The sequence below is a fragment of the Salmo salar genome, chromosome 14 (genome assembly GCF_965601325.2).
Source record: "Salmo salar chromosome 14, fSalSal1, whole genome shotgun sequence".
NCBI classification, from domain to species: Eukaryota; Metazoa; Chordata; class Actinopteri; order Salmoniformes; family Salmonidae; genus Salmo; species Salmo salar.
Genome location: NC_138304.1, coordinates 63,210,688 through 63,236,456, shown reverse-complemented (window position 1 = coordinate 63,236,456; position 25,769 = coordinate 63,210,688). Strand labels below are relative to the sequence as shown.

The 25,769-nt window shown below is 42.6% G+C and overlaps 1 protein-coding gene across 2 annotated transcripts; it reads right to left on the bottom strand.

The window, feature by feature from the left end:
* Positions 1 to 1,641: 1,641 nt before the first annotated feature.
* LOC106569773 (zinc finger and BTB domain-containing protein 22) lies at positions 1,642 to 24,782 on the bottom strand. Of its 2 annotated transcripts, XM_014141372.3 has the most exons (4): positions 24,305 to 24,782; positions 10,349 to 10,566; positions 6,943 to 7,765; positions 1,642 to 3,075 (listed from the first exon to the last, which is right to left on the bottom strand). In XM_014141372.3, the coding sequence occupies exons 2-4, from the start codon at positions 10,559 to 10,561 to the stop codon at positions 1,982 to 1,984; spliced, it is 2,130 nt and encodes a 709-aa protein (XP_013996847.1). In that variant the 5' UTR covers positions 10,562 to 10,566; positions 24,305 to 24,782; the 3' UTR covers positions 1,642 to 1,981. The 2 variants fall into 2 exon arrangements, with proteins under 2 accessions (XP_013996847.1, XP_013996848.1); XM_014141373.2 differs by lacking the exon at positions 24,305 to 24,782 and having other exon boundaries at positions 6,943 to 7,969.
* Between the last annotated feature and the right edge of the window lie 987 nt (positions 24,783 to 25,769).

Below are 25,769 nucleotides of genomic sequence, written 5' to 3'. Positions count from 1 at the left end.
AGGACCCTGGAACTAAACACCTTCCTCTGCAACTGGATCTTTAACTTCCTGACGGGCCTCCCCCAGGTGGTAAGGGTAGGCAACAACACATCTGCCACGCTGATCCTCATCACTGGGGCCACTCATGGGTGCATGCTTAGTCCCCTCCTGTACTCCCTGTTCACCCACAACTGCGTGGCCAAGCAAAACTCCAACACCGTCATTAAGTTTGCTGATGACACAAGTGGTAAGGCCTGATCACCGACAATGATGAGATTGCCAGGTCTGACCTCCTCCCTATAGGCTGTGTGGTGCCAGGACTGCAACCTCTCCCTCAACATGAGCAAGACAAAGGAGATGATCATGGACTACAGGAAAAGTGGAGATGGTCGAGAGTTTCAAGTTCCTTGTTGTCCACATCACCAACAAACGATCATGGTCCAAACACACCAAGACAGTTGTGAAGAGGGCACGACAAAATCTTTTCCCCCCTCAGGAGACTGAAGATTTGGCATGGGTCCCCAGATCCTCAAAAAGTTCTACAGCTGCACCATCGAAGGCATCCTGATCAGTTGCTTCACTGCCTGGTATGGCAACTGCTCGGCATCTGACCGTAAGGCGCTACAGAGTATAGTGCGTACGGCCCAGTACATCACTGGGGCCAAGCTTCCTGACATCCAGGACCTATATACTAGGCGTATCAGAGGAAGGTCCCCAAAACAATTGTCAAAGACTCCAGTCACCCAAGTCATAGACTGTTCTCTCTTCTACGGCACAGCAAGCATCACCAGAGCACCAAGTCTAGGACTAAAAGGCTCCTTAACAGCTTCTATCCCCAAGCCATAAGACTGCTAAACAACTAAACTAATCAAATGGCCACCCGGACTATTTACATTGAGCCCGTCTTGTTTTTACACTGCTGCTACTCGCCGTTTACCATGTATGCATAGTCACTTTACAAGTGATCTCAACTAACCTGTACCCCCGCACATTGACTGTACCAGTACCCCCTGTATATAGCCTCATTATTGTTAAGTACATTTGTCTTACTTTTGATTGAGTCGATTTATTTTTACTTTAGTTTATTTAGTAAATATTTTATTACCTCTATTTCTTGAACTGCATTGTTGGTTAAGGGCTTGTAAGTAAGCATTTCACGGTAAGGTCTATACCGGTTGCATTCAACCGCATGTGACAAATAAAATTTGATTTAAATGTTATTCTAAAATAAATGTGAGATAATGTCTAGATGGCTGGGTTGATGAAAGTGGATTGCAGTGTCCTTGTACAGGTTTTGGTCTACTCTGTGTGTACTATGGGTCCCAAATGGCACTCTCTCCCCTATATAGTGCACTACAGTTTGACCTCATAGTGCACTACATAATGAATATGGTGCCATTTGGGACAAATACAGTGCACTACATAATGAATATGGTGCCATTTGGGACAGACCTAGCTGCAAACTATGAAAATAAGACATCACCCTTTTTTCCCTCTTGCGTTCAGCAAGAGAGACCGCTTGTGTTCCCTGTATTTACCCTGCATACACTTTCAATTAATATTCAGTAATTTCTTCTAATATTCCTGGGAAGCAAACCACCACAGTTATGGCATTATGTTAGTTATCCAATATGACCCTGATAACTTCTTGTTCAAACCATATCTGTGCAAACAAGATTTTATTGTGACTCAAATACATTCACAAGACAGCTCATAAGATAAATTGGCTCATTTAAATATGCAAAATGTATAGACTCACATCACGCAAATGACATGTTTGTGCCCTCTTTCGAGATATCAATAGCATGATGGGATAGTCATTTAAATAAATAATAAAACATAAATGTCCCTCATAGAATAGTTGTTCACAAACAGGTGCATTAACATGGATTGGAGTGTTAATGGTTTACACATGGACCATTATGAGCATAATCGTCAACCAATCTAATACTCAATTCAAGTGCTGTGGGCCCTATATTCCACCAGTTTCCCTCATTTAGCTTCAGCTAAACCTGTCGCTGGCTTCCTCCTTAAAGTTGTGACTAACCAGAGTCCTTGACTGAGAGCCTAACTCAGCCCCAACCCCTAACAACCCACTCATCCCAGACTCCGCCTCCCCCTGAAAGTCTGCCTGCTCCACTTTCACCTGCCCGCCCTGTGAGAGAAACCCCTCCCCGAATCCATAAGCATAACCATCGTCCATGTCGGCAGCCGCTCTGGTGTTACTACTGGCAGCAGCGCCATCACAGCTGGAGGCCAGTCTCTCACAGCGGGCCTGGTGGCGCAGGAAACTGTCCCTCCAGATTACCTTCTTCCCACACAGGCCACACTCATAAGGCCGCAGCCCACCATGGGTCTTCAGGTGCTTGGTCAGGTGGTGCTTCATCTTGAAGCTCTTGGTGCACACAGGGCAGGCGAAGGGCCGCAGGTTGAGGTGCTGCATCTTGACGTGGCGGTCACGCATGCTCTTCAGGGTGTAGGCCTTCCCACAGTGGCAGAAGTGCACTTTGCCCGTGTAAGGGGCCCCGGCAAGGGAGAGGGAGGAGGAAGAGGGGATGGGGGGTGAGGAGGAAGGGGGGAATGGAGCAGGGGATGGGGACAGGTGGCAGCTGGAGGTTGGGGTACCACCACCATGGGTCATGTCTGCCCCAGAGGGCCAGTTCAACTCTTGGGCCCCCAGGATAAAGTCATTGTCATCAGGAGAGTCAGGTACTAAGGGTCTCTGAGAAACTTGCCCGGTGCCATCCTCAATCTCATCATAGGTGCCCCTTCCAAAAGCACCATCTGCAAATCGGCCAAAGTCCACTTCCTCCTCATCTTCTTCATCGTCTTCTCTTCTGTAGTATTCCTCTCCAGCTTGCGGCCTCACTACTTGCTGAGACCAGGGACCGGCCTGCCACTGCATCCGGGATGAGGGTGTAGGAGCTGGGCAGGAAGGGCCAGGAATCACATCATCTGGATCCACAACATGAGGAGAAGTCAGGGCTGAGCTTCTCCCCAGCGGTCTCTCCTCTTTCTTCTGCAGCTCCCCTGAGCTATTTTTCCCCTCTGGCTGTCCTCCCTCTTCAACTTGGTGTACACTAGTGTGGAAGTCTCCTGGAGAAATACAAAACAGAGAGATGTACAATGTACAAAGGACATACATATAGATAATTATATAATGGTACTCTATTTAAGGTACAGGGATTTGTGCTTATCCCATATTGGTGCTTATCATCTCATAAATAGGAGACAGTTTAAAATGATCAGCAGTTGAAACAAAGCATATTCCCTGCCCCGGTAAAAAGCTGATGGATGGTGCTAGAAAAATGTAACCACAAAACATAGCTATGGTGCATCCATGATTTAAAAATTATAGCCTCAACATGGTTAAAACTACAAAAAGAAAGGAGGACCAAGGCACTCTTCATATAATGAATTAAAATGCCTTTATTTGAATGGCATGTTCAATAGAAACAAAGTTTTAAAAATCCGACGCGTTTCGGCTGCATGGCCTTTGTCAGGGAGTACAAAGAAATAATACAAAGTCCTCTTTTGAACAGCTTTTCCAATTAGCCCTAATTTGGAGAGGGAATGGTTACAAAATTGATTGGACACCTAATAAGCAATACTATACACATTAAAAAGTGAAATACTGTAGCTATGTTATCATAAAAATACAACTCCAAGCTAGAAGTATCAGAACACTTAGAAAGGTAGTTCTAACCTTAAATATGACTGGGAGAAGTGTCAAGAAAAAGAAAGCAATATATTCCATAGTACACTAGAACACAGCAAAACATGAACAACAACAGGGTATTGATCATGTTCCGGTCTCTATTAGAAAAGGGGACCATCTTAAACAGTTAAACCAAAAGGAACGTTTTTGTATTTACAAACTACAGGCCACTAAGTTGAGCAAAATGTCCACTAGATGACCGTAAATGGACCTATCAACGACCCTCAGGAAGGGTGAGAAATCCATATCTTCATTTTAACCAGGGTACTTAGTGGCCTGTAGTTTGTAAATCCAAAAACGTTCCTTTTGGTTTAACTGTTTAAGATGGTCCCCTTTTCTAATAGAGGCCGGAACATGATCAATACCCATAGCTTGTAGGGAGGCAGGGTTGCCATGGTGTAAGGACTTGTAGTGCCTTGCCATGGGGTAGTCTTCATTGCCTACCCGTATGGCGTACTTGTGTTCCGCTATGCGGTCCTGAAGGCGTCTCTTTGTCCATCCAATGTAGAATACCTTGCACTGTAGGCAATGAAGACTGTAGGGAGGCAACCCTGCCTCCCTACAAGCTATGGGTATTGATCATGTTCCGGCCTCTATTAGAAAAGGGGACCATCTTAAACAGTTAAACCAAAAGGAATGTTTTTGGATTTACAAACTACAGGCCTGTAGTTTGTAAATCCAAAAACGTTCCTCAATTGCCCTCAGCTGTGTTTAGACTGTTGTGGGTTGCCATGGTGTAAGGACTTGTAGTGCCTTGCCATGGGGTAGTCCATTTACGGTCATCTAGTGGACATTTTGCTCAATTGCCCTCAGCTATGTTTAGACTGTTGTTGTTCATGTTTTGCTGTGTTCTAGTGTACAATGGAATATATTGCTTTCTTTTTCTTGACACTTCTCCCAGTCATATTTAAGGTTAGAACTACCTTTCTAAGTGTTCTGATACTTCTAGCTTGGAGTTGTATTTTTATGATAACATAGCTACAGTATTTCACTTTTTAATGTGTATAGTATTGCTTACTAGGTGTGTCCAATCAATTTTGTAACCACTCCCTCTTCAAATTAGGGCTCGTTGGAAAAGCTGTTCAAAAGAGGACATTGTATTATTTCTTTGTACTCCCTGACAAAGGCCATGCAGCCAAAACGCGTCGGATTTTTAAAACTTTGTTTCTATTGAACATGCCATACAAATAAAGGCATTTTAATTAATTACATGAGTGCCTTGGCGATCCTTTCTTTTTGATGACTAATTTACCCATTTTACCAAAGAGCACCTTCTGTCTACCAAAATGTACTATTGTGTACCTTAGAAACGCTTCCCTTCCTCCTCCTTCTAATGGTTTAAACTACAGTTGAAGTCGGAAGTTTACATACACTTAGGTTGGAGTCATTAAAACTCCTTTTTCAACCACTCCACAAATTTCTTGTTAACAAACTATAGTTTTGGCAAGTTGGTTAGGACATCAACTTTGTGCATAACACAAGTAATTTTTCCAACAATTGTTTACAGAGATTGTTTCACGAAGAATTCACTGTATCACAATTCCAGTGTGTCAGAAGTTTACATACACCAAGTTGACTGTGCCTCTAAACAGCTTGGAAAATTCCAGAAAATGATGTCATGGCTTTAGAAGCTTTTGATAGGCTAATTGACATCATTAGAGTCAATTGGAGGTGTACCTGTTGCTGTATTTCAAGGCCTACCTTCAAACTCAGTGCCTCTTTGCTTGACATCATGGGAAAATCTAATGAAATCAGCCAAGACCTCAGGAAAAAAATAGTAGACCTCCACAAGTCTGGTTCATCCTTGGGAGCAATTTCCAAACGCCTGAAGGTACCACGTTCATCTGTACAAACAATAGTACGCAAGTATAAACACCATGGGACCACGCAGCCGTCATACCGCTCAGGAAGGAGACGCGTTCTGTCTCCTAGAGATGAATGTACTTTGGTGCAAAAGTGCAAATCAATCCCAGAACAGCAGCAAAGGACCTTGTGAAGATGCTGGAGTAAACAGGTACAAAAGTATCTATATCCACAGTAAAACGAGTCCTATATCGACATAAGCTGAAAGGCCGCTCAGCAAGGAAGAAGCCACTGCTCCAAAACCGCCATAAAAAAAGCCAGACTACGGTTTGCAACTGCACATGGGGACAAAGATCATAACTTTTGGAGAAATGTCCACTGGTCTGATGAAACAAAAATATAACTGTGTGGCCATAATTTCCATCGTTATGTTTGGAGGAAAAAGGGAGAGGCTTGCAAGCTGAAGAACACCGTCCCAACCGTGAGCACGGGGGTGGCAGCATCATGTTGTGGGGGTGCTTTGCTGCAGGAGGGACTGGTGCACGTCACAAAATAGATGGCATCATGAGGATGAAAAATTATTTGGATATATTGAACAACATCAGTCAGGAAGTTAAAGCTGGGTCGCAAATGGGTCTTCCAAATGGACAATGACCCCAAGCATACTCCCAAAGTTGTGGCAAAATGCCTTAAGGACAACAAAGTCAAGGTATTGGAGTGGCCATCACAAAGCCCTGACCTCAATCCCATAGAAAGTGTGTGGGCAGAACTGAAAAAGCATGTGTGAGCAAGGAGGCCCACAAACCTGACTCAGTTACACCAGCTCTGTCAGGAGTAATGGGCCAAAATTCACCCAACTTATTGTGGGAAGCTTGTGGGAGGCTACCCAAAACGTTTGACCCAAATTAAACAATTTAAAGGCAACGCTACCAAATACTAATTGAGTATGTAAACTTCTGACCCACTGGGAATGTGATAAAAGAAATAAAAGCGGAAATAAAAATCACTCTACACTATTATTCTGAATATTCACATTCTTCAAATAAAGTGGTGATCCTAACTGACCTAAGACAGCGCATTTTTACTGGGATTAAATGTCAGGAATTGTGAAAAACTGTTTTAAATGTATTTGGCTAAGGTGTATGTAAACTTCCAACTTGAACAGTATGTAGTGTTTGTTTACATTACTTTATTTACAAACATTGGAGTAAAACAAGCTTATATTTGGTGTTCTGAGGGTTACGACAGTTGAACTAAGCTCATGTGGCATTTATAAGGTATATTCTTCAAGAATCAATGGGTACATATCATTAATTTATAAGTCCAAAAATGTATGTAGCAACTGCAGAATGCCCCTTTGAGAGAGACTTGTATAAACACAACCAACCCAGGCATATCAATGTCCAAGTCTGGTTTACATTTCACATTCTAGGAGTACATACCAGAGTTTCCTCTTCGCTCAGGCACCTCCCTTTTCTCCTCTTCCCCCATTTCTTCATTTGCTTCAATCCCTCTTTCAGTCCCTCTTTCAGTCCCTCTCTTCTCCTGAGGCTCTTCCCCAAAGCCCCCTCCACTTCCTCTATCCCTGCCATGGAGTTTCTCAGCACTTGGTGGCACTGCCCTCTGTCTCAGTCTAGCTCTCAGTCTCAACGACTCACCAGGCATCCCCCCATGCCTGGTGTGGCTATGGTCCAGTCCTCTCCCATCATGATGGCTTAGGGGGCTGGCTTTGCTGTGGCTGGACATCCACACCTCCTCACAGCTGGAGTAGTCACTCTCCCCAGCAGGGTGGTAGTCCAGGTGTGAGTCAGCTAGGTGCTGGGCAGGCATGGATATGACTTGCTGGGGTGAGGACCTGGGGCGGCTCCACCTGGGGAACTGCTGGGGCCTCCTCCACGTGGCCAATGGAGGCAGAGAATTCTGCTCCTGGCCATAGGGCCTCCTCTCCTTACCTTTCCCCTCTCTCTCCATGTATAGGCAGTCGGTGCTGCTTGGGGACTGCTGCCTTGAGGAGGCACCATGGTGTGTGGCAGCTGCAGCATCCCCAGGGTTGCATTCTGCTGGGGGTCGAGGTCTCTTCAGGATCTCTGTACACTTGTCAACAATATGCCACATCTGGAGGAAGCTGGCTACCGTCACGTAGTTGACAATGTCATCACGCACTATGCTCAGTTGGCCGGTGTAGGCTGAACTCAGGACACTCTCAAAGGCCACAGGGTCCATGACAGAGGGCAGAGACACTGTCGTCACATTCTTCAGCAACACCTGGTGAAAGTGATAACAAAAACTAGGATTTCACAATAGAGGTCTACAAGGCTCCACCTGTAGCCGAATACCTGAGATGGGATCTGAGCGGGTCCGGATCCAGAATTTGAAAAAATGTCTCGGGTCTGATAGGATTGTCACAGGTATGTGTAATTTTAACTGACTTGTCCGGAAGAACCCATATAGATCCGAACGTGACTGCTGCTGTAGAGCGAGAGAGAAATATTATTTAGGCTGCTGCTCTTTGCTTTTCACAAGAGTGGCGCATGTAGCTTGTTGTTGGCCAATCATAAGTCATCAAAGCAACAACAGGCTACAGTCAGAGCCTTCCTGTGGGGCAAAAGGAGATAGGCTACAACGACCAAGAGCCAACAGGTAGGCTACTACTTTATATTCTGAATGGAGTTGTTGTTTGTAACTGTAGGATGAGAAAGCGCATGCAGCCGCCATCAGCCTAGCTAGCTTCTCCTGGTTTGATGGAGTCAAGACAGGTATTATGTAGTCATATTCGATGATAAATAACCTAGCTAGGGGAACTAATAGTCTATTATAACATGAGTCGCCTTGGTTAGTTGCAGTCTCACCCTCCCTGTGTCACTCGCTCACACTCAGTAGCCTACAGACACACACACACAGAGCATGGCCCCTGCTAGAGCTTCGCCTCTATCTACCTCACACTTTATTAGTTCTGGTTAATAAAGTAGCTTACAAATGGACTTTTCTGCTGCTTCCCTCACTTGGATCTGACCAGTTCTATTTGGAATGGGTCTAGCTGTCCTCAGGTCCATTTGGAAAGGGTCTCTATATTGTAAAAAAGTATTTATGTCCGGATGGGAAATACCAGGTCTATTTCGGAACGGGTCCAACTTCAGATAGACAACTCTCACAACAAATCACAAGTTTGTGTAGGCTTAAAATGTGGGCGGGAAATGTGCTAGGGCAATAAGCGGATAAGGCAGTGACGTACGAAAGCCAGATCTCCCCATCACTGCCTTGTCTTCTATGCCAAACTGACCTTGTTAACCTGTTATGGCTAGGGGGCAGTATTTTCACGGCTGGATAAAAAACGTACCCGATTTAATCTGGTTACTACTCCTGCCCAGTAACTAGAATATGCATATACTTATTGGCTTTGGATAGAAAACACCCTAAAGTTTCTAAAACTGTTTGAATGGTGTCTGTGAGTATAACAGAACTCATATGGCAGGCAAAAACCTGAGAAGATTTCATGTAGGAAGTGGCCTGTCTGACAAGGTGTCGTTCTTCTTGTCTCTGTTTATTGAAGAGTGAGGATCTTAGCTGTCCCGTGACACTTCCTACGGCTGCCATAGGCTCTCAGAAGGCGGCAAAACGCTGAATCGTGGCTTTGCAGGCTCTGGCTGAAACAAAGTAGCGCGTTTGGGTAGTGGCTGGTTACAGTACTGTGAGACTCAGGCTCGTGCCCGCGTCGACTGAAAGCTTTGTTTTCTTTCCTCTGTTTAGCTAAATGGACATTCCCGGTCGGAATATTATTGTTTTTTTACAAGAAAAATGGCATAAAAATGGATTTTAAACAGCGGTTGACATGCTTCGAAGTACGGTAATGGAATATTTAGATTTTTTTTGTCACGAATTGCGCCATGCGTGCGACCCTGATTTACCATTTCGGATAGTGTCTGGGACGCACGAACAAAACGCCGCTATTCGGATATAACGATGGATTATTTTGGACCAAACCAACATTTGTTATTGAAGTAGCAGTCCTGGGAGTGCATTCTGACGAAGACAACAAAAGGTAATCAAACTTTTATAATAGTAAATCTGATATTGGTGAGTGCTAAACTTGCCGGGTGTCTAAATAGCTAGCCCGTGATGGCTGGGCTATGTACTTAGAATATTGCAAAATGTGCTTTCACCAAAAAGCTATTTTAAAATCGGACATATCGAGTGCATAGAGGAGTTCTGTATCTATAATTCTTAAAATAATTGTTATGCTTTTTGTGAACGTTTATCGTGAGTAATTTAGTAAATTGTTAGCAAATTCCCCGGAAGTTTGCGGGGGGTATGCTAGTTCTGAACGTCACATGCTAATGTAAAAAGCTGTTTTTTTGATATAAATATGAACTTGATTGAACAAAACATGGATGCATTGTATAACATAATGTCCTAGGTGTGTCATCTGATGAAGATCATCAAAGGTTAGTGCTGCATTTAGCTGTCTTCTGGGTTTTTGTGACATTATATGCTAGCTTGAAAAATGGGTGTCTGATTATTTCTGGCTTGGTACTCTGCTGACATAATCTAATGTTTTGCTTTCGCTGTAAAGCCTTTTTGAAATCGGACAGTGTGGTTAGATAAAGGAGAGTCTTGTCTTTAAAATGCTGTGAAATAGTCATATGTTTGAAAAATTGAAGTTTTTGTATTTTTGAGGAATTTGTAATTCGCGCCACGCCTATCATTGGATATTGGAGCAGGTGTTCCGCTAGCGGAACGTCTAGATGTAAGAGGTTAACAAACAGAGGTGTTAGCCAGAACATTGGTACATTGTGTCAACCCAAGAGAGACTACTAGTACACACACTCATATAAACCCAGACAGACAAACCTGATCGTGAAAGTATGGCGAGGAGGCAGCCAGCACACAGCGGTGGGCCCTGAACACCTGTCCCTGCACCTGGATCGAGAGGTCACAGAGCCGTCCTTCCTCCCGCTGTCGATTTAGGCTGTCCAAAACTGCTGCACGCACACCGGGGAAGCATACTTGAACCATCGGGCCAGCAGGGGCACCAGAGACTATGCTAATGCAGCCCTGATCCATTGAGCCTAAAGCCAGGGAAGAAGAAAATTGTGTTAGCTAGCTAGCAGTAAAGGTTAGTGCTATCCGGGAATCCTTGGGATGTCCCTACCCAAAACCCTAACCTTTAATTTGTGATGGGGGGATAAATCGATACAGTTAAATATCAGGATATTATTTTTCTGCTAGTTGGCACATCAACTCCAGTATTTTTCCTTCATAGCTTGTTCTCCATCTTCGTTTTAAATAGGTAGCCAATTTGTTTTCAGCACTTTTTTCCCCATGACTCATCAAAACTTTCTCATAGCACTTTCTTGTCCCTCTCTAGCCCAATTTTGGACTAAAGGAGCCTAACGTTACTCCTTAGCCCAAGGACCCTGCACGTTCCGTTTGTCTCGAAGCCAAAACAGCCAAATTTTCAATTTAAAATGTGAATCGATTCTCAATTGCAGTACGGTTCTCTAATTTCATATTTCAATAAATGCAAAACACACACTTACTTTACACTTTTTTCCCCACAGATGCGACCAAAAGTATTTTTCAGTGACAACAAGTTTGTGCCATCTGTCTTCCGTTTAATAACCACAGGTAGTCCACACGGTCTTACTCTGCTTTCCATAAACAAGCGCCGTAACATGGAAATATGGCCGCGTGGGAACCCTAAGCCTACTTTTTCTTCTTCGATGAGGTTTAATGGCGGTTGGCATCCAATAAAGGTTGGATTACTGCCACCTTCTAGACAATCCCTTTATACTTTGCTTGAAAATAAAAATGTTAAATCAACAAATACCCTACCATCTAATCCACCACCTTACTCCACTATTTAAATATATCTAGTTCTACCTCAGGCCAACAGCCTGAAAGGGCGGGACACCGCCACTCAACACATCCTGTAACTCTGATGTCAAGTCTCGCACACCCAAATTAGATGTCGACCGATTATGATTTTTCAACGCCGATACCGATTTTTTGGAGGCCCAAAAAAAGCTGCTACCGATTAATCGTCCGATTTTTTATATTTATCTATTTGTAATAACAACAATTACAACAATACTGAATGAACACTTATTTTAACTTAATATAATACATCAATAAAATCAATTTAGCCTCAAATAAATAATGAAACATTTTCAATTTGGTTTAAATAATGCAAAAACAAAGTGTTGGAGAAGAAAGTAAAAGTGCAATATGTGCCATGTAAAAAAAGCTAACATTTAAGTTCCTTGCTCAGAACATGAGAACATATGAAAGCTGGTGGTTCCTTTTAACATGAGTCTTCAATATTCCCAGGTAAGTTTTAGGTTGTAGTTATAGGAATTATAGGACTATTTCTCTCTATACTTCATATACCTTTGACTATTGGATGTTCTTATAGGCACTTTAGTATTGCCAGTGCAACAGTATAGCTTCCGTCCCTCTCCTCGCTCCTACTTGGGCAGGAACCAGGAACACATCGACAACAGCCACCCTCGAAGCAGCGTTACCCATGCAGAGCAAGGGGAAAAACTACTCCAAGTCTCAGAGCGAGTGACGTTTGAAACGCTATTAGCACGCACCCGGCTAACTAGCTAGCCATTTCACATTGGTTACACCAGCTTAATCTTGGGAGTTGACAGGCTTGAAGTCATAAACAGCGCAATGCATTGCGAAGGGCTGCTGGCAAATGCACGAAAGTGCTGTTTGAATGAACGCTTACGAGCCTGCTGCTGCCTACCATCGCACAGTCAGACTGCTCTATCAAATCATAGACTTAATTATATCATAATAACACACAGAAATACGAGCCTTAGGTCATTAATATGGTCGAATCCGTAAACTATCATCTCGAAAACAAAACGTTTTTCCTGTCAGTGAAATACGGAACCGTTCCGTATTTTATCTAACGGGTGGCATCCCCAAGTCTAAATATTCCTGTTACATTGCACAACCTTCAATGTTATGTCATAATTACGTACAATTCTGGCAAATAAGTTCGCAACGAGCCAGGCGGCCCAAACTGTTGCATATACCCTGACTCTGCGTGCAATGAACGCAAGAGAAGTGACACAATTTCACCTGGTTAATATTGCCTGCTAACCTGGATTTCTTTTAGCTAAATATGCAGGTTTAAAAATATATACTTCTGTGTATTGATTTTAAGAAAGGCATTGATGTTTATGGTTAGGTACAGTCGTGCAACGATTGTGTTTTTTCGCAAATGCGCTTTTGTTAAATCATCCCCCGTTTGGCGAAGTCGGCTGTCTTTGTTAGGAAGAAATAGTCTTCACAGTTCGCAACGAGCCAGGCGGCCCAAACTGCTGCATATACCCAGACTCTGTTTGCAAGAGAAGTGACACATTTTCCCTAGTAAAAATAAATACATGTTAGCAGGCAATATTAACTAATTATGCAGGTTTAAAAATATATACTTGTGTATTGATTTTAAGAAAGGCATTGATGTTTATGGTTGGAGCAATGTGTACCTAAGCGATTATATTCAACGCAGGATAGGCTAGATAAACTAGTAATATCATCAACCATGTGTAGTTAACTAGTGATTATGATTGATTGTTTTTTATAAGATAAGTTTAATGCTAGCTAGCAACTTACCTTGGCTTCTTACTGCATTCGCGTAACAGGCAGGCTCCTCGTGGAGTGCAATGTAAAGCAGGTGGTTAGAGCGTTGGACTAGTTAACCGTAAGTTTGCAAGATTGAATCCCCGAGCTGACAAGGTAAAAATCTGTCGTTCTGCCCCTGAACAAGGCAGTTAACCCACCGTTCCTAGGCCGTCATTGAAAATAAGAATGAGTTCTTAACTGACTTGCCTAGTTAAATAAAGGTCTAAAAAAAAATATAATAATAAAAAAATAATAATCAAAATTAAAATAAATACAAAAATCGGCCAAATCGCCGTCTAAAAATACCAATTTCCGATTGTTATGAAAACTTGAAAATCGGCCATTCCGATTAATCGGTCGACCTCTAACCCAATTAGCTCTCTGCAGCTGCCACTACAACCTCAACCATCCCTGCAGTACAGTTGATAACCATTGCTATAAAATGCAAAAAAATCTAAATCTTACTGAAGCATATATTACTTGTTGGCCAATCCCTCTGTACTGGTACAGATCTACTACTCATACCACTCCTCTCAGGATCCCTCCCCCTTGACCCATTTTCTTCCACTACCTCAGCATACGACAACTTCTGCAACACTCTAACCCTGGAAACCTCAACCTGCCTCTCTCGCACAGGACATTTCTGATCCCGAGCCCCATGGGCACCCCTACAATTAACAAATACCACTACTTTCCCCAATGCTACACATTCCTTTGTCTCATGTCCTTCTGCACACTTCTCACACCTCCCTCCTACACACACTGCTGCCACTTGCCCATAAGCTTGACACCTGTAACAACGTAATGTTGTCGGCACAAAAGCTTGTACAATATAACTTACAGTATACAGTGCCTTCGGAAAGTAATCAGACCCATTGACTTTTTCACATTTTGTTATGTTGACTTATTCTAAAATGGATTAAATAAAACAATTTCCTCAATCTACACACAATACCCCATAATGACAAAGCGAAGACAGGTTTTTAGAAATGTTTGCACATTTATTAAAATCAGAAAACATAAATACCTTATTTACATAAGTATTAAGACCCTTCACTATGAGACTCAAAATTGAGCTCAGGTGCATCTTGTTTCTTTTGATCATCCTTAACAGGTTTCTCCAACTTGTTTGGAGTCCATGTCAAATCAATTGAATTTATCACAGGTGATTTGGAAAGGCACACACACACCTGTCTATATAAGGTCCCACAGTTGACAGTGCATGTCAGAGCAAAAACCAAGCCATGGGGTCAAAGGAATTGTCCGTCGAGCTTCGAGACAGGATTGTCGAGGTACAGATCTGGGGAAGGGTAACAAAACATTTCTGCAGCATTGAAGGTCCCCAAGAGAACAGTGGCCCCTATCATTCTTAAATGGAAGAAGTTAGGAACCACCAAGACTCTTCCTAGAGCTGGCCACCCGGCCAAACTGAGCAATCGGGGGAGAAGGGCCTTGGTCAGGGAGGTGACCAAGAACCTGACGGTCACTGACAGAGCTCCAGAGTTCTACTGTGGAGATGGGAGAACCTTCCAGAAGGAGAACCATCTCTGCAGCATTCCACCAAATCATGGCTTTATGGTAGAGTGGCCAGAAGGAAGCCACTCCTCAGCAAAAAGGCACATTGTCGATAGCCCACTTGGAGCTTGCCAAAAGGCACCTAAGGACTCTCAGACCATGAGAAACAAGATTATCTGGTCTGATGAAACCAAGATTGAACTCTTTGGCCTGAATGCAAAGCATCACGTCTGGAGGAAACCCGGCACCATCCCTACGTTGAAGCACGGTGGTGGCAGCATCATGCTGTTGGGATGTTTATCAGTGGCAGGCACTGGGAGACTAGTCAGGATCGAGGCAAAGATGAACAGAGCAAAGTATAGAGAGAGATACAGGTGTGCCAAGCTTGTGGCGTCATACCCAAGAAGACTCAAGGCTGTAATCGCTACTAAAGGTGCTCAACAAAGTATAGGGTCTGAATACTTATTGGAGGTTAAAAAATATATAAGCAAACATTTCTAAAAAAAGATTTTGCTTTGTCTTTAAGGGGTATTGTGTGTATATTGATAAAGGAAAAAAGTATTTAATACATTTTAGAATAAATCTGTAACCTAAGCCAAGGGGTCTGAATACTTTCCAAAGGCAGTGTATAACCTAACATCACTTTGTCGGGCAAAGACTCAACATGAAAACTCAAAAGAACAGATAACGGCTCTTCTGTTTCACCACTCACGCCACCCTGTCAGCGTCGCGACGAGCATCACAAACACCGGGAATCTTTCCCTTCAATTGATGAATATGTAAACATTTCCACTACCCCAGGATTCACTCCTTTTAAATGGCACCCTTGTTTTGAGAGCAAAACAATTAATATCTCAAATCAAATTTTATTGGTCACATACACATGGTTAGCAGATCTTAATGCGCGTGTAGTGAAATGCTTGTGCTTCTAGTTCCGACTATGCATTAAAATCTAACAAGTAATCTAACAAATTACTGTGCTTTTAAACAGCTTGGACAATCCCAGAAAATTATGTCATGACTTCAGAAGCATCCGATAGGCTAAATGACATCATTTGAGTCAATTGGAGGTGTACCTGTGGATGTATTTCAAGGCCTACCTTCAAACGCAGTGCCTCTTTGCTTGACATCATGGGAAAATCAAAAGAAATCAGCCAAGACCTCAGAAAAAAAATAGTAGACCTCAACAAGTCTGGTTCATCCTTGGGTGCAATTTCCAAACGCCTGAAGGTACCACGTTCATCTGTACAAACAATAGTACGCAAGTATAAACACCATGGGACCACACAGCCGTCATATCACTCAGGAAGGAGATGCGTTCTGTCTCCTAGAGATGAACGTACTTTGGTGCAAAAGTGCAAATCAATCTCAGAACAGCAGCAAAGGACATTGTGAAGATGCTGGAGGAAACAAATACAAAGGTATCTATATCCACAGTAAAACGAGTCCTATATCGACAACCTGAAAGGCCGCTCAGCAAGGGAGAAGCCACTGCTCCAAAACCGCCATAAAAAAAAAAAAAAACAGACTACGGTTTGCAACTGCACATTGGGACAAAGATCATACTTTTTGGAGAAATGTCCTCTGGTCTGATGAAACAAAAATATAACTGTGTGGCCATAATGACCATTATTATGTTTGGAGGAAAAAGGGGGACGCTTGAAAGCCGAAGAACACCATCCCAACCGTGAAGCACGGGGGTGGTAGCATCATGTTGTGGGGGTACTTTGCTGCAGGATGGACTGGTGCACTTCACAAAATAGATAACATCATGAGGATGAAAAATTATTTGGATATATTGAAGCAACATCTCAAGACATCAGTCAGGAAGTTAAAGCTTGGTCGCAAACGGATCTTCCAAATGGACAATGACCCCAAGCATACTTACAAAGTTGTGGCAAAATGCCTTAAGGACAACAAAGTCAAAGTATTGGAGTGGCCATCACAAAGCCCTGACCGCAATCCCATAGAAAATGTGTGAGCAGAACTGAAAAAGCGTGTGCGAGCAAGGAGGCCTACAAAACTGACTCAGCTACACCAGCTCTGTCAGGAGTAATTGGCCAAAATTCCCCCAACTTATTGTGGGAAGCTTGTGGAAGGCTACCCGAAAAATTTGACCCAAGTTAAACAATTTAAAGGCAATGCTACCAAAAACGAATTGAGTGTATGTAAACTTCTGACCCACTGGGAATGTGATGAAAGAAATAAAAGCTTAAATAAATCACACTACTATTATTCTGACATTTAACATTCTTAAAACAAAGTGGTAATCCTAACTGACCTAAAACAGGGCATTTTTACTAGGATTTAAAGTCAGGAATTGTGAAACTGAGATATGTATTTGGCTAAGGTGTATGTAAACTTCCGACTTCAACTGTAACATTGACGGTTGTGCAATGCAACAGCAATATTTTGACTTAGGGATGCCACCCGTTCGATAAAATACGGAAAGGTTCCGTATTTCACTGAAAGAATAAACGTTTTGTTTTCGAAATGATAGTTTCCGGATTTGACTATATTAATGACCTAAGGCTTGCCTTTCTGTGTGTTTATTTTATTATAATTAAGTCTATGATTTGATATTTGATAGAGCAGTCTGACTGAGCGGTATAAGGCAGCAGCAGGGTCGTTAGCATTCATTCAAACAGCACTTCCCTGCGTTTGCCAGCAGCTCTTCGCAATGCTTGAAGCACAGCTTCAAGGGGGGCTCCCACTGCTGTTTCCTGAAGTCCACGATCATCTCCTTTGTTTTGTTGACGTTGAGTGAGGTTATTTTTCTGACACCAAACTCTGTTGGCCCTCACCTCCTCCCTGTAGGCTGTCTCGTTGTTGTTGGTTATCAGGCCTACCACTGTAGTGTCGTCTGCAAACTTGATGATTGAGTTGGAAGCGTGTCATGGTTGAACAGGGAGTACAGGAGAGGGCTGAGAACGCACCCTTGTGGGGCCCCAGTGTTTAGGATCAGTGGGGTGGAAATGTTGTTTCCTAACCTCACCACCTGGGGGGGGGGGCCCGTCAGAAAGTCCAGGACCCAGTTGCACATGGTTGGGTCGAGATCCAGGGTCTTAATGACGAGTTTGGAGTGTACTATGGTGTTAAATGCTGAGCTGTAGTCAATGAACAGCATTCCTACATAGGTATTCCTCTTGTCCAGATGGAATAGGGCAGTGTGCAGTGTGATTGCGTCGTCAGTGGACCTATTGGGGCGGTAAACAAATTGGAAAAGGTCTAGGGTATCAGGTAGGGTGGAGGTGATATGGTCCCTGACTAGTCTCTCAAAGCACTTCATGATGACAAAAGTGAGTGCAATGGGGCGATAGTCATTTAGTTCAGTTACCTTAGCTTTCTTGGGAACAGGAACAATGGTGGCCATTTTGAAGCATGTGGGGACAACAGACTGGGTTTGGTTGAATATGTCCGTAAACACACCAGCCAGCTGGTCTGCGCATGCTCTGAGGACGCGGCTAGGGATGCCTTCTGGGCCGGCGGCCTTGCGAGGGTTAACACGTTTAAATGTTTTACTCACATTGGCTACGGATAAGGATAGCCCACAAGCTTTGGTAGCGGCCGTGTCAGTGGCACTGTATTGTCCTCAAAGTGAGCAAAGAACTTGTCTGGGAGCAAGATGTCGGTGTCCGCGACGGGGCTGGTTTTCTTTTTGTAATCCGTGATTGACTGTAGACCCTGCCAACATACGTCTCGTATTTGAACCGTTGAACTGCGACTCTACTTTGTCTCTATACTGACGCTTCGCTTGTTTGATTGCCTTGTGGAGGGAATAGCTGTACTGCTTGTATTCAGTCATGTTTCCGGTCGCCATGATTAAAAGCGGTGGTTCACACTTTCAGTTTCGCACAAATGCTGCCATCAATCCACAGTTTCTGGTTAGGGAAGGTTTGAATGGTCACAGAAGGAAGGACATCTCCAATGCACTTGCTAATAAATTCGCTCACCGAGTCAGCGTATACGTCAATGTTATTGTCCGAGGCTATCCGGAATATATCCCATATCACTTGTCCCCATTCGTTTAACGCGGAGCCCCTGCTCCCTCGGAACAGCAGAAACAAACAATTATTACCAGACCACTTCTGGTTACCTTCGATTCCACAACACCTAACATGCGTCCACTTTTCTAAACTGTCACTCCTAGTCACAGACTCACCTTTATCGTGAACCTCTGTGCAAACCTCTGGCTCCGAGAACGTCACCACACTTACCCCTCCATACTTCACCCTCACTCACTTCCATTTCTCCTCCTGTCTTCGAGCCGGCATAGCTCACTCTGCTTACAGATTCAAGCTCACCCTCTTCCTCCCTCTCTCTCCAACCTCCGCTGCCTCCCTTTTTCCCTCCATTTCTCCTCTGTATTCCAAGAATACTTCTCCTTAGGATAATACTGCACTTCTCCTGACATACATCTTGTTCGTGCCCTTTCAAGGGACGCCATTTCCCTCATCTCCAACGCGTCCAGTCCAGACACAACAACGCCTCTCTTCGTCCCCCCTCAGTCCATAGTTGGACGGCTGCCCTACCTGAAACAGGTTTGGACCAATCACTGTCTCATTCTGGCACATAGATAAACTCAAATTAGACAGCCATTGGCCCTCAACCCTAAAAGAAGGTATCAACTTAAGCTTTTGTTTTTTGAAAAAAGAAAAAATAGAAATATAAGGTCTTTATGCTTCTAAAACTGTACTGCAAGCGATGCGTGTTAATGTTCAGACCGAGCGTCAAGGCTCTTAACAAAACTCCCCCCACAGAAGACGCCTTCTTCCAATGACTTATGTGTAATGTAAACAGAGTCATGATCAAGGGCTAGTCCCTCTGCAGTAGGCTGGACAATAGAACATTTCAAAATTCACCTAAGGCTGAAAAACAGCTAAAGATTTTTGGTTGAGCTGGAACACTAGTGCGAGGCCATAGCAAATGAATTGAAACGAACCATCGCTGAGCCCCTTCTTACTGGAATGATCCTTAGAATTCAATTTTCCCTAAACGGCACTAAAAAAGGTAGAACTTTATTTTACCGCTACAATCTGTTCTTAGGACGAAACTGGAAAATAACTTGTGTAGAAAGTAAACACCCGCACCTCAATGGTGCCAAGTGTGCTTACGTCTGAATAATAACAAAGTAGGAAAACAAATTGCAACTTCTGACTATTTCTGGTCTAGCAACCTTGTCATTAGAAAGAGGAGATTATCCTGATTAAACTGGTGTCCGACATGAAAAACAATCTAAATATACACATTGTGAGATATTTGACAAAATATACCAGCATGCCTCTCTATAGGAAAACAATGGGGGAGCTCAGAGTTCCAAGAGCAAAAATGATTTTGGAGCTAGTGTTTGATGACAACGGAGTACGCTGCCAGCCTTATATAATTACAAAGAGGAGTTTCTCATGACTAAAATGGTGTCTGACTTGAAAAAAAAAATCAAAATATATACACATTGAGATGTTTATTTCACAAAATAAGCATACCTATATTTCACCTATAGGAAACAATGGGACAACCTCAGAGTTCCATCAGTAAATTTTTTATATTTGACGTTTTAACTACCAGCAAACAAACATGATTAGAAAAAAATAGGTTATCCTGATTAGAAGGGTGTAGAACTTCAAACCATCAAAATACATACATTGAGATATTTATCGAAATAGACATGTCCCTATTTCCCCAAAACAATGGCAGTCAAAGTTTTAAAAGCAGTCTTATTTACCAGCTTACCATTTATCTACTACCATTTGCCTTTTGGTGTTTAACATTTAGTGGTTTGTAGTCAAGCGGTTAAGAGCATTGCACACTAGCCTGAAAGGTGGCTGGTTCGAATCCCCAAGCCGACTAGGTAAAAAATTATTAGCCGATGTACCCTTGAGCAAGGCACTTAACCGAAATTGCTCTTGCAAGTCACTCTGGATAAGAGTGTCTGCTAAATGACTAAAATGTAAACTAGCTTGACTCTAACTTTTCATTATTCACAGATCTACTCCTCTGATGGCAGGCAGGCACACTCCTGAAACCTAACTGCTCAGCAAATCAAAGGCTCTTTTGAGAGCTACCAGATTTATATATATAAAAAGCTCATTTTCACCTTGTGGTTATATGTTGAAGGGTTGTTACTTTGGTAGACAATGTCTCCTATCTACATAAAAAGTAAAACAATTTTTAAGTTAAACCCACAACACCATACATTTAGTTATGCTATAAATGGTTATTTTGTAATTGTAAGTGTTAAATGAGCTAGAACATTTTATATTTTGCAATTCTGAGTAATTACTACTTTAGTAAGGATATACACTTTATTCAGTACTACTGTAATTGCTAAATAATTCCAATAGATGGCAACATAATACCACAAATGACATTTCAGAAGATTAGTTTACTCCCTGGATACACCACTCCCCCAAACAGGAAAACTCCTGCACGCACTTTTTTCTGTCCCTTTCCACACTGCTAACGCGAGAGGAAGGACTGACAAGGATTTAACAGATTACTATGAAGTAATATAATGATGATTCATGTTTATTATTACCAGTTTTTATGCTAATCTTTTGAAATTATACTTGATTACTATAACGATCATCAATAATCGTGAACGATAATTCAGTCATTTCTGGTCGACAAAAACATATTTTCCTAGTACATTTATTGTCAAATTCATCAACCAGCATCGAGCCACTCTGCCTTCTCGCACAAGTAGTCAACTCAACAAGCTCCGCCACAAGCTTGTGCTGTCAACGAGCACTCTGCCTTCTCGCGCAAGTGAGGGGCATGTTGAGGTAAATTTGCTAACCACGAGGGTTGCATGATGTCATCTCTTGGTGGCTGTGGAAGATGCACCTTTTGTCTTTTCTATACCAAGGCTGTTCACTCGCACTGTCATATGAGACATTACGATGATTTCATAACGTATGCATACTAGGGATGAGGTTAGGGCATCTGACTAGTAATTATTTGGCCAGGGTTCAATACATGCTATAGTTAAATTTTTTGCTCTCCCAAAAGCAACACAGGCCTAATACGAGAGAAAGATATAGACATAGCTAACTAAAGTAATGAGTGACCATTTCAGAAAATCATGGGACATATAGTCTTTGGCTGAATGCTATTTTATGTCAATCCTATTGCTGCCTGAAGCCTATAACTGATGCTTTGTGGTCTTATGCTGCCATCTATTGGAAACATTTAGCAATTAAAAGTTATTAATTTACATATAAATATTGGTGAGGCAGCTGAGAAAGTGTATTTTTATTATTAATTTCTGAGATCGGTCTAAAACCTAACCCACCTATCCTTTGCCAATTGTTGGACTTTCACATAGACGTTACTAGGTCACACCCAGTTCAAACCACATATATATATATTTTTTAAAGTGGCTTGTTTATCAAGTGCTCTGCCTTGCAATAATACATATACAATAACTACTGATAAAACAGCAAAATGCATAGGACTTGATTAAAAAAAGAATATTTAGTAATTGAATGGTATTTACTAAGGCTACGCTACACTAGAATTTGGGTTAGGGCTAAAATAGGTTATGCCTAGGGTTAAAGGCTAAAATGGGTTACACCTAGGGTCAGGTTTAAGGTTAACACCGTACCCAAACCGGCCGTGTACAAATTCATTTTGTCCCCTACACTAAACGCGATCACAACACGCAGTTTGTTTTGAAATATCAAAACAAACTGAACCAATTCTATTATTTTGGGGACAGGTCGAAAAGCATTAAACATTTACGGCAATTGATCTAACTAGCTTGCAGTTGCTAGCTAATGTGTCCTATTTAGCTAGCTTGCTGTTGCTAGCTAAATTTGTCCTGGGATATAAACGTTGAGTTGTTATTTTACCTGAAATGCACAAGGTCCTCTACTCTGACAATTAATCCACACATAAAACCGTCAACCGAATCGTTTCTAGTCATCTCTCCTCCTTCCAGGCTTTTTCTTCTTTGGACTTTATATGGCGATTGGCATCTAACTTTCAGTTACCACGATGACCGACCGAACTCGGTTCATCTTTCAATCACCCACGTGGGTATAACCAATGAGATGGCACATGGGTATCTGCTTCTACAAACCAATGAGATGGGAGAGGCAGGACTTGCACAGCGTTCAGTGTCACAATTAGAACTGACTTCTATTTTAGCGCTTGGCAACGCAGACACTTATTGGAGCAATAATTGAATAACATGTATGTTTACATTTATTTTACAATGCGAGCGGTGTTGTCAGCATGCAAGGTAAAAAACTGAATGGGTTTATAGCTCTCTTGTGCCTCCCTGTGGCTTTCGGTGGGCACTACATACCTCATTCGTGACACTTGCTAGCCTCAATATGAGGTAGCAACTGCGTTAGCTCTACAAATCAATGAACTAGACCTATCCATTTGGTTTGCAACTCAGTGAACCCGCGCAGCATTTGCTCAATTCGATGGCTACAAACAGATTGCGATGCATTTCTAATGACCCAGCAGCCATTTAGAAACAACAAATCCTTTAAAAAAAGGTTATTTCTTAATAAAATAATGTATTCTGGCAGTTTAAAATCGGCCACATCTTGAAAAAGAAGACAGGGATATGCATTTAGGTTTTACACCTTTTTCTGAAAAAATTATACGGTTAACTATGACCAGAAAACGTTTAACGTTTGAAGGCTACACTCCAGCCATCTCTAGCCACTGTAGGTCACCACAACGTGAGCGCTCACCAAGTAGCCGTAACCTTGTTAATGCTGAGTTAGTTACCTGAGGTAAGCCTACAAGGTTAAGCAGAACAATGGGAAGGGAATATATCGTTCGGAAGGCGAGTTTGTGCCACGGTGCTCTATAGAACTAATAGGGGCTGGCAGGGTAAAAAAAATGAACCTAATATAAGGCGGTTTTTCGCGATTACTTAAACACTACGGCAAACAGCTGGGACAAACGGTACGAAACTGGGCTCAATGGCGGATGCAATGAACTCGTTTCTATTAGAAAAAAATTACGTTTTTAGAAATGTCATGTGCCCAGCCTATCTGCAGCTGATATAGTGAGCAATATGTTTGGAACATCGAATCGCATATAGAAATCGTGAGAATCACAATACATATCTCATCGGAACCTAACTAAGTATCGTGATAATATCGAGGTCCCTGGCAATTCCCAGCCCAAACATTGACCTTTTTAAATGACAACTTCAATGCGGTAGCAAGGACCTAGCAGTTAGCTACCTTTGCTTTTTAGCTAGTCCGCTAACTTCTAGCTAGTTATCTAAGTTGTGAATATATAGTTAGCTAGCAGTCGGACTATGGTGGTGGAGGATAATTTACCCAATATGGTATTGACCTAGTGCCTTCAATATTCCTAGGTTTACGATAATCTTAAATGTACTGGGGATTTATCTAACTATATTAGCTAGCTAGCTACAACCAGAAAGGGTTTAAGGGCCTATATATATACGCAGCCCTAACCGTACCGCCATTCATTGGCAGTCTGATATTATAGCTAGGAATAGTGAACATTAGAAATACCGAAAATTGTCTAGCTAGTTAGTTTGCTTGTCCATTCACCTCAGTGCACTCAACTCGTAGTCAGTAGCTAGTCAGGCTAACAGTAGCAAAATTAGTACGAAACAAAATCTGTGCAATTCTACAATAGCTTTAGCTAGATAATTACCTCTGTTTTAAGGTTCTCCAAGCGAAACGAGTCTTCAAAATATGCCAGCAATTTCAGCTAAAGCACATTCTATGCAGCGTTGTTCAATCACCCCGTCCTCTTTTGGTAACGCACAATCGACTCGACAGTTCCATCATGGGTGTTGGGTGTGAGAGCTTGTCTGTGACTGTGCCCATATAGCTACCAACCATGGCTAACTCATGGAACTACTAAAATCATCTAGGCATCTACCCCTCGTTACGTATTGTCTCCTAGATCCTTGAATGAGTAGGTGTGTACAAACTTTTATCTGGTACTGTACGTGTGAATGTACAATCCCAGTCACATGTTTGGACAAATCAAATTTATATAGCCCTTCTTACATCAGCTGATGTCACAAAGTGCTGTACAGAAACCCAGCCTAAAACCCCAAACAGCAAGCAATGCAGGTGTAGAAGCACAGTGGCTAGGAAAAACTCCCTAGAAAGGCCAAAACCTAGGAAGAAACCTAGAGAGGAACCAGGCTATGAGGGGTGGCCAGTCCTCTTCTGGCTGTGCCGGGTGGAGATTATAACAGCACATGGCCTAGATGTTCAAATGTTCATAAATGACCAGTATTGTCAAATAATAATAATCATAGTAGTTGTCGAGGGTGCAACAAGTCAGTAACACAAGAGTAAGTGTCAGTTGGCTTTTTCATAGCCGATCGTTGAGAGTATCTCTACCGCTCCTGCTGTCTCTAGAGAGTTGAAAACAGCAGGTCTGGGACAGGTAGCACTTCAGGTGAATAGGTCAGGGTTCCAGCAGGTCTGGGACAGGTAGCACGTCCGGTGAACAGGTCAGGGTTCCATAGCTGCAGGCAGAACAGTTGGAACTGGAGCAGCAGCACGGCCAGGTGAACTGGGGACAGCAAGGAGTCATCAAGCCAGGTAGTCCTGAGGCATGGTCCTAGGGCTCAGGTCCTCCGAGAGAGAGAAAGAAAGAGAGAATTAGAGAGAGCATATTTAAATTCACACAGGACACCGGAAAAGACAAGAGAAATACTCCAGATGTGACAGACTGACCCTAGCCCCCCGACACATAAACTACTGCAGCATAAATACTGGAGGCTGAGACAGGAGGGGTCAGGAGACACTGGACACACCTACTCGTTCAAGGGGTTTTCTTTATTTGTACATCATAACTATGAAATAACACATATGGAATCATGTAGTAACCAAAAAGGTGTTAAATCAATCAAAATATATTTTAGATACTTCAAAGTAGCCACCATTCGCCTTGATGACAGCTTTGCACACTCTTGGCATTTTCTCAACCAGCTTCACCTGGAATGCTTTTCCAACAGTCTTGAAGGAGTTCCCAAACATGCTGAGCACTTGTTGGCTGTTTTTCCTTCACTCTGCGGTCTGACTCATCCCAAACCACCTCAATTGGGTTGAAGTCAGGTGATTGTGGAGGCCAGGTCATCTCATGCAGCGCTCCATCA

Excerpts from the sequence above, each read along its gene's own strand:
- LOC106569773 (XM_014141372.3), bottom strand. The coding sequence starts at position 10,561 with ATGGATCAGGGCTGCATTAGCATAGTCTCTGGTGCCCCTGCTGGCCCG. Across the intron at positions 7,766-10,348 it reads CGCCATACTTTCACGATCAG|GTGTTGCTGAAGAATGTGAC; the intron begins GTTTGTCTGTCT and ends CACTTTCACCAG. Across the intron at positions 3,076-6,942 it reads TGAGCGAAGAGGAAACTCTG|GAGACTTCCACACTAGTGTA; the intron begins GTATGTACTCCT and ends GTATTTCTCCAG.